The sequence below is a fragment of the Poecilia formosa genome, unplaced genomic scaffold, assembly GCF_000485575.1.
Source record: "Poecilia formosa unplaced genomic scaffold, Poecilia_formosa-5.1.2 Scaffold1018, whole genome shotgun sequence".
Taxonomy (NCBI): Eukaryota; Metazoa; Chordata; class Actinopteri; order Cyprinodontiformes; family Poeciliidae; genus Poecilia; species Poecilia formosa.
Genome location: NW_006800957.1, coordinates 12,886 through 24,363, shown reverse-complemented (window position 1 = coordinate 24,363; position 11,478 = coordinate 12,886). Strand labels below are relative to the sequence as shown.

Here is an 11,478-nt window from a genome sequence, read left to right as displayed (position 1 = left end):
GCTAGATAATAATTCATAATAAACAAAGGCTATCTTGAATAAATTCAAATATACAGAAAGACACTAGCCTGACGCTATTAGCATGCAGAAGCGCTAGCATAGCTCGGTAGCATAGCTTAGTCACTGATCGCTACTTTGTGATGATAGCTGATCAATTAAATCGATTAACATTAATAACGATAACGTGGAGATAAATAGTTAATATATTAGATATTTCTCTTACCCTCCTCTGTCGCTGCCAGGCTCAGGTCCAAACTGTCAGTGGGTCGTCATAGCAACGCCGCTGTTGGAACGGGTTAATGTGATTGGCTGAAAAATAGGTTACCCAACGTGGGGCTCCGTTCATATGATTGGCTGAGACAAGGAAGCTATCTGATTGGTTGCTGATCATCCAACCAGATGGACCATTTATTAAAAAAAGACATTTACGTATTGAGAAGTCAGAGTCTCAACATTCACACACAAATGCAGCGAAACTCTCAGGCCAGAAATCAAGATCCATAGTGAGGATGGAGATCAGAGCCTCAGAGGAGGAAGTGAAACTGCTTCTAGTTTCTAAATCAACTTCCTGTATCTACAGATCAGAATGAAGGACTTCCTGTCTAAACAGGAAGCAGTTCATCTCCAGCGTTCTGTGAGTCGGGTTCTGGTTCCGAGACGAAACCAGTTTCCACCAGAGGAAGATCCAACTGCAGATCTGAAGGTTCACTGAGTGAGTTGGTTCCAGCATCAGTAAAGGTCAGAGGTCACCACTCCAGTCTGAGCTCAACATGTCCAACCTGGTTCTGATCTCTGGGTTTTCATGTCAGTTTGTTCATTATTATTATTTCTTAAACATCATAACTTTATTAAACTAAACTGAATTTATCTTAATATTTAATAATAAAATTCATTAAGTTTCTGTTCTGGTTGGTCATTCCTCCATATTTCCCTCAGGTAAGGAATCTCTGGGTCATCAACAGAACCTGGGACCGTCACCATGGTAACCAGGTGTCTCTCTCTCTCTCTCTCTCTCTCTCTCTCACCTGGCAGCATCACCATGGTAACCAGGTTCATCCCTCTCACCTGGCGTGCCGAGGCGGTCCTGCCAGGTGGGCTTATAGTCGTCCAGCGTCAGCAGCAGGATGTACATGGTGAGAGCGAACAGCCCGGCCAGGAACAGATAGAAGACCAGGTAGAAGAGGAGGACCAGGCCTGAGGAAGAGGAGGAGAGGATGAAGGGCAGGACGGGTCAGAACCTGCAGGTACCCCACCCAACTATTTTACCCCCCTTAAAATACTACACCCCCTTTTTACCCTGTTACCACCCAAATACCCCCCTCATCTCCAGCTGCCTCTCTGATCCTCTGATGACCCACATTCAGGGGGGAGGGGCAGGTGTTACCATGACAACAGCATTGGTAGCTACAGGCTAACTAGCTCAACTAGCATCACAAACAACGTCAATCTGTGGGTTACCATAGCAACAAGCAGGTCAGTTGATCCTGGATGACTTAAACCCAGGGATGATGTTCACCTGGACCCGGATACCAGAACCAGAACCGACACCAGAACCTTCACCTGGGTCTGCAGAACCTCACTAGAACACCCAACACCACAGCAAGTCCTGGAACTGGACTGGATCCGGTTCTGGAGAACATCTGGACCTTCTCAGCAGGTTCTGGGCACCATCGGGTCAGAACCTGGTTCCTCTGACAGAACCGGCCTTCAGGTCCACTAAGCCTGTCAGAACCACCAGACCCGGATTCAGTCTCCTCCTCCAGAACCGAAGCCATCGAACGAATCTGCAGGTAGAACCGCATCAGAACTAAGAACCAACCAGAACCAGAACTAGAACCAGTCTGGCTCAGGGACTTGGAGACTCAGTGATGATTGGCTCCAGTTCTTCTGGTCATGTGACTGTTGCCATGGAAACTCCCAGCCAGAGGAAAGGTGTCCTCTGGTTCTCCCAGGTTGAAGCGTCCAATCAGAGCGTCCGCTGCTCTAATCCAGATTAACACAGTAGGGGGGGTCAGCCCCAGTGCATCATGGGAGATATTATCCTCACAGACAGTTATATAAACCCATCAGAACCAGAACTGGGTCAGGCTGGTCTCTGATCCAAAGGGGTGTGGCCTAATCTGGACCACCACAGGTCAGAGGTCACAGCACAGAGACGCCGAGTCCCAAACCTGTAAACTTCATTAAATGTCTTTCAATTAACTATCAGATATTATTTAATGAAAATAAAACTAATGGAAATAAAACCGTCTCCATGGCAACCAGCAGCACAACAAACATCTGATCAATAAATGAACCAATATTGATTAAAACTGATAATCAATAATCACTGGATTACATCAGTCCTGCTGGTTCTGGTTGGGTCCAATTAGTGGCTACAGCAGAATGTACCGGGCTCTACTGTGGTTCTGATACGATTACTGGGACCAGAACCAGAACCATCAAACGGGCCAACAGCTTCCTGCAGTAAAGCTTGGTGTTGGCAGCATCATGCTGAGGATTCTGGGTCAGTCCAGAACCAACCCGGGTCCAGTGGACTAGTATGAATACAAAAACACCAGAACCAGAACCAGATCTGGTACCAGATAATTGCTAAAACCTGGAGGTCAGTAGAACCAGAAATAATACCAGACCAGCGCCAGGTCACCTGGTACCGGACGAACCCAGCTGATGAACCCGTCCTCCATCAGAACCAACTGATGGAGGACGGGTTCTGATGGAGGACGGGTTCTGGTCCATCAGCTGGTTCTACAGCAGTCTGACGTCACAGCGGATCAATGAAGTGATGAAGAGGAGGCTCCTTGGCCTTCATCTCTAATAATTATAGTTCGCGCGGGCGCGCGCACGGCGCCGCGCTCTCACCCCAGCTCGTGGCCGTGCGTCCCAGCAGCTCGTGCGTCCGCGGGTTCCAGAAAAAGTCCCGCCAATCGCTGGAGGCGCGGCGGGAATCCTCCTTTGATCCGGACATGACGCTGAGGATGAGGAGGATGAAGATGCGGCGAGGATCGATCGGCGAGGATGAGGAGGGTGATGGAGGTGATGATGAAGGACACAGAGACGCTGCGTTCAGTCCCGAAGCGGTGACGTCATCGGGCCAATCACGGAGCGGCTGTCATCGAGGCCCCGCCCCCCGAGGCTGATTCACTATGACGTAAAGGAGAGACGTTTCTCCTCGCGCTGCCTGAGGTACGTGATGATGTCCAAGATTCCTGTTGCCCCTAAAGAAAATGCTGAGGTGTTTGACGGGATCCCCAGAGGATCATAAAGGTTCGATCAGAACCAATCAATATAAACTCCATTTATATCGATTAATGTCCTTTTATGAGTAAGAAAACAACAAACTGTTAATAAATGTTTTATTAAAACACATTGTTTGTATATTTTATTGGTTCAACATTTTTTTAAATATAAATTGGAAGTGAACTTGGTTGCTCCTAAAAAATACTGAATAAATAATAAAGTAAGATAAATTTCTTATAAAATTATTCATAATGTTAATCCAGTTAAAACACTTGATAAAAATATATAAATGATATCTGGACCCTTTGTGTACTTTCTGTAAAAAATCCTGAAGAAAAGCTGATTCATCTTTTTGGGTTTGTTGTTATAATAGAATATTAGAATAATAATGTTAGTTTTCTTTCATAAAAGTATCAGCATCACTTTAACAGATCAGGATGTTTTTGTTTGGGATGGAGAAATGAGAACTGGTCAAAACAGAATGTTTATATGTTGTTAACATCTTTATTTATGGTAAATATTATATTCACACCTCCAAATATTTAGAACAAAAGCCTAATTTACAGATTTTATTTTCTATTAATATAAAATCAGAGGTCACGCTACACATTTTTGTTCTCTGTCATCTTGACCGACAGCATTAAAACAAATCAGTCGTGTTTTTTTACTACCCGTCAAATTATTGATGTCATATTAACATTTCGCTCTTTAGCTGCGTTTTAGTTAATATTCAGCTAGTTGAATCCAGACCCCATCACATGTAAAGCAGATGAACTTTTTCTCTGTGCTGACAAAAAACACTGATGTGGCCCCAATAACTTATAATAAATAAATGGATTAACACAGCATTGAAAACTCTTTAGTTTTATCTGGTCTGTAATGGAGACTTGAATTAAATCCACCATTTCTACCAGAGGTTTGTGATGAGCTTCCTAACCAGACGCTCCAAAGTGTCCGGTCCATCACTCTTCAGCTCCGGTCAGAAAGACACATTTAGTTCAGAGTCCATGAGATGATATTCAGAAATGATTATTTATTGATTTATTTACGATGAACTCTTTGCCATGTCTTGTTGTCTCCCTCAGGACATGACAAAAGGGGCGGGGCTAAGGGCCGCAATCAATTTAAAGACAATACCACAGAAGAAGAAATATAAAGGAGGGGCTTCCGATCTTAACGTAACACGGTTAAAACAATGACAGAGTCAGATAAGGAACAATACAAATAACAAAAAAAAAGACATTTTGTGTATTAATAACAAAAGAGAAATACAATCAGGTTACACTTGGATGTTGTATCTGTAATTACTAATGTTCTCTGATGTTCCTGTATGATCCTGGATACAAGGCAGGCCACACCTGGTCCAGTGATGGCAGGTCACATCTTGGCTAACCCATCCAGAAACATTTCACAACATCTGATAAAACATGTTAATAAATAAAACTTTAATCATTTTATTAGAAAGACATCAGGAAGAAATTCAGCAAATGATCGACTCTGAGTCAGTAAATGGATCCAGAACCAGAACCAGGACTAGTTCTGGTTCTGCTGTGTTTAAATGCCTGGTTCAGTTTAATTTCTGCTGCAGTGTGATTTTAATATTTCCTCAGTTATCAGAAAAGTTATGATATTTTCCTCAGCAGATGGCTGAGATGGCTTTGTCTCATGGTAAATAAAACCTTTTTTTATTCACAAACTCCGGACGTCTTCTGTTCCTGATCCCAGCAACATTAGATTAGACTCTATTAGGAGTAACTTCACATATAATGATTATACAACATGCTGTGCCTGGAAGAGCATTTAATTAAAAGTAATAATTAATCTAGGTGTGCTGTGGTGATGCAGGGGTTCAGCACAACCCACATATGGAGGCCTCAGTCCTCGAAATGTCGCAGGTTCGATTCCTGACCTCTCATTACCCACTTTCCTGTTAATTAACTATCAAATAAAGGCCAGTAGAGCCAATAAGAAATAAAAGTAATAATTAATCTGAGAAGCTATAATATCTTCTTAATATCCATCAGTGAGTTTATTCACACCTGATTCAACTCTTTAACTCTTCTACCTCCTGTATTAATTAATTATTAGGGTATTAATCACCTACAGGTAACATTTTTAATCTATAAATGTGTCGTAAAAATTCTTCTGGTTCTTTAAAAAATTATTTGAATTGATTCTCAAGCTTTTTTAACTGTGATTTTGTCAAAGGTTAGCTTTTACTGGGACATAAATCAGGTTTTTATTTAATGTAGAAAATGTTTAAGGTTGTTTAATATTTTTAAATGAACTTTTCATTATACTTTAATTTTGAAAATCTTTGATCATAGTAATTTTTGTCTGTCAATTTTTCAATAAAAAAGTAAATAAAATCTCATTCCTGCCTTCAGACTCCCTGCTGAATCTGATTGGAGGAAACAGTCTTAACCCCGCCCACACCGCGCCGCCCACCGCTTCGGTGAGTAATGGGGCGGAGCTTGAGAAACCGTGTCACCGTGCACGCGCTTGACTCACGCTCGTGCACGTCCCCGCCTCTTTCTGTTTGCAGCTGCCAGAGCTGATTGACCAATAGGAACACACCCAGGGATCCGTCCTGTGCGCATGCGTAGAGCCAGGAGCAGCGTGTGGAAAGTTTGTGATGAAAGTTTGGAGAGTTACAGTTCAGTAGGAGAAAAGGAGGAAGAGGAGGAGGAAGAAGAGGAGAAATAGGAAAAGGAGAAGCTCTTTATCTTCTCCCGCTGAAGCTCCGACCCTCCGCGGCTCCTCTCCGCTCCCCAGGCCGCCCTCAGCTGCTCCTCCCCCGGCATGAAGATCCAGTTCGCCCCGCTGAACGTCCCGCTGCGGAGGCGGCTGCAGACCGCCGCGGTGCTGCAGTGGGTCTTCTCCTTCCTGGCTCTGGGTGAGACTGGTTCTACTGGTTTTACTGGTGGTGTTACTGGCTCTGTGTAAGTATGCTGGACCAACTCTGATGGTTCTACTGGGTCTCTCCTTCCTGGCACTGGGTACGTATGACTGGGTGGTACTGTTGGTACTGGTTCTACTGGGTCTTCAAGAATCTACTGTTTCAGTTGGGTCTACTGGTTTTTCTAACCAGTAGACTCTCCCAGTAAGCAGAGCATGTAGGAGGTTCTGATGCTTCTGCTGGAGGTGAAAGTGAAGAAAAGTTCTGACTGGTTCTGGTTCTGGTCTGGACGTTCTGAAGGGAACCAGCTGGACCGGTACCGGTACCGCTGGTACCGCTCTAAGTTCTGCTCTGAGCTCCAGGATGAATCTAAACGCTGATGGACCATCAGATGGATCTGATCTGTGATCAATCCTCCATCAGAGCCAAAGCTCCTCAGGTAGCGGCTCACCTGGATCAGCTGCTGATGGACCTGATGGTCTCCTGATCAGAACCGAACCTGGTGGATCCATCTGCTGATCAGCCTGTTTTCTCTCCAGTCAGAATGAAATGAGCCTCAGATGCTTTCAGACGATGAGACAAACTGAGGAAGTTATTATTTACATTGGAGTGAAGTTTTACCTTCCTTTAGTTTCTTTATTTTTCAGGTTATTGTCTGAGGATAAATGTGGTTCAGTTTAACCCAGTGTTTCCCAGCCTGGTCCTCCAGGCTCACTGCCCTGCATGTTTTAGAAATGTTCCTGCTTTAATCCACCTCATTCAGCTGATTGCAGTTCAGCAAAGACCTGCTAATTGAAACCACCTGGATTGAAGGAAACACCTAAAACATGCAGGCAGTGTATAAAATATTAAAATCATAAAATCATCTGGTTTGATTCTTATGGTCTAAATAACTGAATCAGTGGATTTATGTGAGTTTTGACTCTTTGTAGTTTATTATTGTTCACAGATAAAGTTTGTTTGGCTGCTGCTCATTTTCACAGGACGGAAAAAGTTTGAGAATATTTATGTAAACTTTGACACAAAGTTAATTTTTATACATTCTGACTGGTGTGTAAAATATGGAGCTGCATGTTTTAGACATGAGGCCTTAGATGTTTCGGGTTGACGAAGCAGAACCACCAGAACCATCAGAACCTGGTTCAGTCAGTAGAACTCTGGTCTGACCCAGCGGGTTGGTTCTGCCCGGTCCAGTTACTCATCCCGTCTCTGTTCCAGCCCAGTTCTGTCTGGCCGCCTTCGTCCTGCTGGCCGTCTCTGATTGGTGGATCGCTGCTCTGCTCTATGCTGGTTGGCTGTGGCTGGACTGGGACACGCCCACCAGCGGAGGCCGGCGCTGCCATTGGGTCAGGAAGTGGAGCGTGTGGCGCCACTTCAGGGACTACTTCCCCCTGGAGGTGAGACCAGAACCGACCCACAGGATATTGATTATTGATTGATTGATCACTGATTGATGTCTCTGTAGCTGGTGAAGACGGTCGATCTGGACCCGACCCAGAACTACATCTTTGGGTTCCATCCCCATGGTGAGACTCTCAGTGCTGCTGGTTCTGACCCGGTTCTCTCCACCACTGGTTCTGGTTCTGGTTTTGACCCGGTTCTCTCCCCAGGGGTTCTGGTGGCCGGGGCGTTCGGGAACTTTTGCACGGAGGCGACCGGGTTCTCCCGCCTGTTTCCGGGCCTGCGGTCCCACCTGCTCATGCTGCCGTTCTGGTTCCGAGTGCCGTTCTTCAGGGATTACATCATTTGTGGAGGTGAGTGAGGTTCTACCGGGTCGGGCAGCAGAAGGTCCGATTCCAGCAGAACCAGCAGTTCAGATTTTAATATTCAAAACAGGAAACGGGAAGTAACTGTGAGTACCGGTTCCGTTTACTGGACTCAAGTAGTCTGTCTGTAAATGGGTCGAGGTTCTGGTAGAACCCAGCAGGTCGGACCTGGAGCAGAACCAGGATCCTGATCATCATTCCTGTGTTTTTCTGACCATCTGCTAGTTCAGTGGTTCCCAAACTTTTTCTTCTGCGCCCCCCCTGTGGATTACAAATGGCTGTCTGGTTGAAACGACGAGGGGGGGCATCGACTTTTTTGGGGGGCAAAATGAATGTAGGTAGCTGAAAACAGACACCAACATCGGTAGCCTACAAGCTACTTGTTAAGCTTAAGGTTCTGTATTGATGTTAGCTAGTCATCTGTTAGCTAACATTACCTGCATCCAGCAGCTTTACTCAACTCAGTCGGTTAGTTTGGAGGGAAAAACTGTGAAAAGTTCTTTGCGTTTTGCTGGTTTGCTGCCGTGATTCTAACACAAACCTACGTAGCTCCGCCCAGCAGCAGCAGGTCTCCTTCACAGGTGGAAACCCAGCGCGAGCGTCGTAGCGCTCATGTTGCGTTTAAAGGCGGCTCGGAAAAACAGGTTACAGCATGTTAACAACGGATTAAACAGTTTTAACTGCTGATAAAAGTGACAGAGGACACAGATATGGGAAGTGTGGAAGCCTCTACTGTATCAAACTGACATAGGAATAACAGACCATTCTAAGGTAAAAACCCAGCGCATACAGTGTTCATGTTTTTTTTTCTTTTCATCCAGACGGCTTCCCTCGCCCCTTGGGGCGCGCCCCACAGTTTGGGAACCTCTATGCTAGCTTATCGTTAGCTTCCCCCACTCAGACTCTCTCACTCACACCTCCATGAATCTACATGAACATTTTCCCTCCTTTTTACCTGCAGCAGCAGCAGCAGCTAATCTGAACTCTTCCTCAACCTGGTCTCTCTCATCATCATCCTCCTCTGACGACAATAAAGCCCCTGAATCGCTAATTCTTTCTCCTTCTCCTTTACTGAATCTGCTCCAACGGTCAAAGTTTTTGTGGTAAACATCGGATAGTTTGACACATTTTTCTGAAAGGACTTATGGGCTTTTGTCGTAGTTTATCCTCTCACTTTTCTTGGACTCCGGTTAGCAGCTAATCATTTGCAGCTAACCGCGTTAGCAGCTGACCGTTAGCAGCTAACCGCGTTAGCAGCTGACCGTTAGCAGCTAACCGCGTTAGCAGCTGACCGTTAGCAGCTAACCGCGTTAGCAGCTGACCGTTAGCTGAAATGGCTCTTGTTTATAATGTCAGAGGAGGGGGGGCGGGCCAAGGAGAACCGAGAGATTTTATTGGATAAGCCCAATTTCCATCAATAAAATCAGCCAATGGCTGCCACAGTTGATAAAAATTTCATTTAAATATATTTGTTGTTAAATTATGACGCCGTTGGGCCACCAGATATGGACTGTAAATGCATCAGTCTGTTGTTCAAACTGAATGCAGATTTTTTCCTGATCATATTTTCAACCCGCCACAGTTCAGCTGCGTTGCTTTAATTTACTCACTACTTTATACTTTTACCTGCATTTGGCCAGTGGGGGGCGCTGGCGCTAATTTCCACCCTTTGATTCATTACTTTGTTACTGAATGATGTACAGATCAATAATCCTCTGATCAGGTTCTGATGAGGTTCTGGTTCAGAAACAAAAACTTCTTTCATAATTTAAAATACAGTTTCGAGTCATCCAGGTTTTAATGTCTAATCTACGAACAGGTTGGTTTAATCTGGATTACAGATGAATCTGAGTATCTTCAGAACCAAGAGGAACCACTGGAGTCCAGACTGATTGGACCCAGATGTTAGAACCAGCTTGATTCTGGGTCTGGACTTTGGTTTTGAACCTGGATCAGCTCAGCTGGTTCCCTCTGCTCCAGATTACAACAAACTTTATCAGTGACCTTTGACCTCTGTTGCACTGCACCAGGGGGAGTTGGGCCATCTGAGCAGTTTCATCAGAACCACCGGGTCCAAACCATCTGAAGTGAAACTGGACCACAGGTCACAGCAGCAGGAGAGGGAGGGGGAGGCTACAGGCTCTCTGATTGGCTGGCTGAGCTCTGTGAGGTCACATGGGGTCAGCGAGGGTCAAGGGTCATAGTGATCAGGGAGACCAACTGCCAGGTAGACACTGGCATCAGGTCTGCTGCCACCTGGTGGCAACACGTAGAACTACTGCCACCTGGTGGCAACACGGAGAACTGCTGCCACCTGGTGGCAACACGGAGAACTGCTGCCACCTGGTGGCAACACGGAGAACTGCTGCCACCTGGTGGCAACACGGAGAACTGCTGCCACCTGGCGGCTGGATGTGGAAATGCAGCAGCTTGATGTTGGCCTGAGTTTCCTCTGTGCAGCAGAAACTCTTGATCCAATCTAAATCTTCTCCAGAGTCCATCAGGTGGTCCAGAACCCAGCAGAACCTCCTGACCGGCCCGGTCAGCCTCTTCCTGTCAGAACAGGAACCTGGTGGCTCTTTGGTTAAACTGGTAACTATCAGCTTCACTAGAGAGCCACTAGAGCTGGTTACCAACTGATAACTGGTAAAGCTAACAGATTTACCAGAGAGCCTCTATATCAGGGTCCCCAAACTTTTTCCTTTGAGGGCCACATAACTTTTCCCTTCTCTGCTGGAGGCCGGAGTCAGTTTGTAACAGAAAAAGTGACGACTGCTGGAGCCTAAATGTAAAAATGTATTGTTTTCCAGAAAGCACAATCAAATAACCCTCTCTGGGTTCTTCACAGAACAAATCCAGGAAGGATTATAGAGCTTTGGAGCTGACCTCACAGCGTGTGACGTTTACGTCGCCCGGCGCCATGTTTGCAGCCCACAGACCAAAACTAACTAGTCAGAACAAAAGAGTTTTCATTGTATTACCGACCGAAGCGAAGTTGTTTTGCAAATTGGTTACTGGATATTCTCCCTCCGCGGAGTAAGGGACGTTCAGCTCAAGGTTGATCCGATTTATGAGCGCCAATTTCGGCCAGCTGTTCTCTACCGATGCCTCCAGAAGCGCATCAGAGGTTCACATAGAGACCGTCAGTTTCCAAACACTCCTGTAAATAAATGCTTTGTCTTGTGACCAACTAATACAAAAACGTGGTAATTCATGCTATTACACGAGGCACACTGTCCTCCATAGTCATACTTCATATTCAATATTTTAAATATTAAATGTTTTCTTCAATAGCTTCCAAATCGTGTGCCCCATTAACTCAAAATCTGAGTGAAATTATTCTACTAGACCATATAGATGAGGCATATATTTATTTCATTTTGACCCCTTTATTTTTTAACCAAATTTATATTTTAAAAATATATTTTTAAAAAAGTTCATAAAATGTATTACCTCAGATGATAAGCACCTTCTAGGACAGGATCTATTTCATTACATGTTTACTTACCTGAAAGATGTTTACAACAAATATTTATTAAAGTGTGATCCATTTCATAAAATCTGTCACCTTTA

General features: G+C 44.9%; 2 protein-coding genes across 3 annotated transcripts in view; one reads left to right on the top strand and one right to left on the bottom strand.

Annotated features, from left to right (window-relative positions):
• Positions 1–1,021: 1,021 nt before the first annotated feature.
• LOC103132370 (sodium/potassium-transporting ATPase subunit beta-2-like) lies at positions 1,022–3,081 on the bottom strand. Its single transcript, XM_016667345.1, has 2 exons — positions 2,863–3,081; positions 1,022–1,194 (listed from the first exon to the last, which is right to left on the bottom strand). Exons 1-2 carry the CDS (start codon positions 2,966–2,968, stop codon positions 1,022–1,024), a joined length of 279 nt encoding a protein of 92 aa, XP_016522831.1. The 5' UTR covers positions 2,969–3,081.
• Positions 3,082–3,105: 24 nt separating this feature from the next.
• Positions 3,106–11,478, top strand: part of mogat3a (monoacylglycerol O-acyltransferase 3a) — a 16,377-nt gene continuing 8,004 nt past the window's right edge. For both annotated transcript variants that reach the window (XM_016667347.1, XM_007544165.2), the window contains exons 1-6: positions 3,106–3,186; positions 5,628–5,695; positions 5,786–6,136; positions 7,358–7,536; positions 7,605–7,665; positions 7,750–7,893. In XM_016667347.1, coding sequence (XP_016522833.1) covers positions 6,043–6,136; positions 7,358–7,536; positions 7,605–7,665; positions 7,750–7,893 — 478 coding nt within the window. In that variant the 5' untranslated portion in view covers positions 3,106–3,186; positions 5,628–5,695; positions 5,786–6,042. The remainder of the gene's footprint in view (positions 3,187–5,627; positions 5,696–5,785; positions 6,137–7,357; positions 7,537–7,604; positions 7,666–7,749; positions 7,894–11,478) is intronic.

Excerpts from the sequence above, each read along its gene's own strand:
- LOC103132370 (XM_016667345.1), bottom strand. The coding sequence starts at position 2,968 with ATGTCCGGATCAAAGGAGGATTCCCGCCGCGCCTCCAGCGATTGGCGG. Across the intron at positions 1,195-2,862 it reads ACGCACGGCCACGAGCTGGG|GCCTGGTCCTCCTCTTCTAC; the intron begins GTGAGAGCGCGG and ends CCTCTTCCTCAG.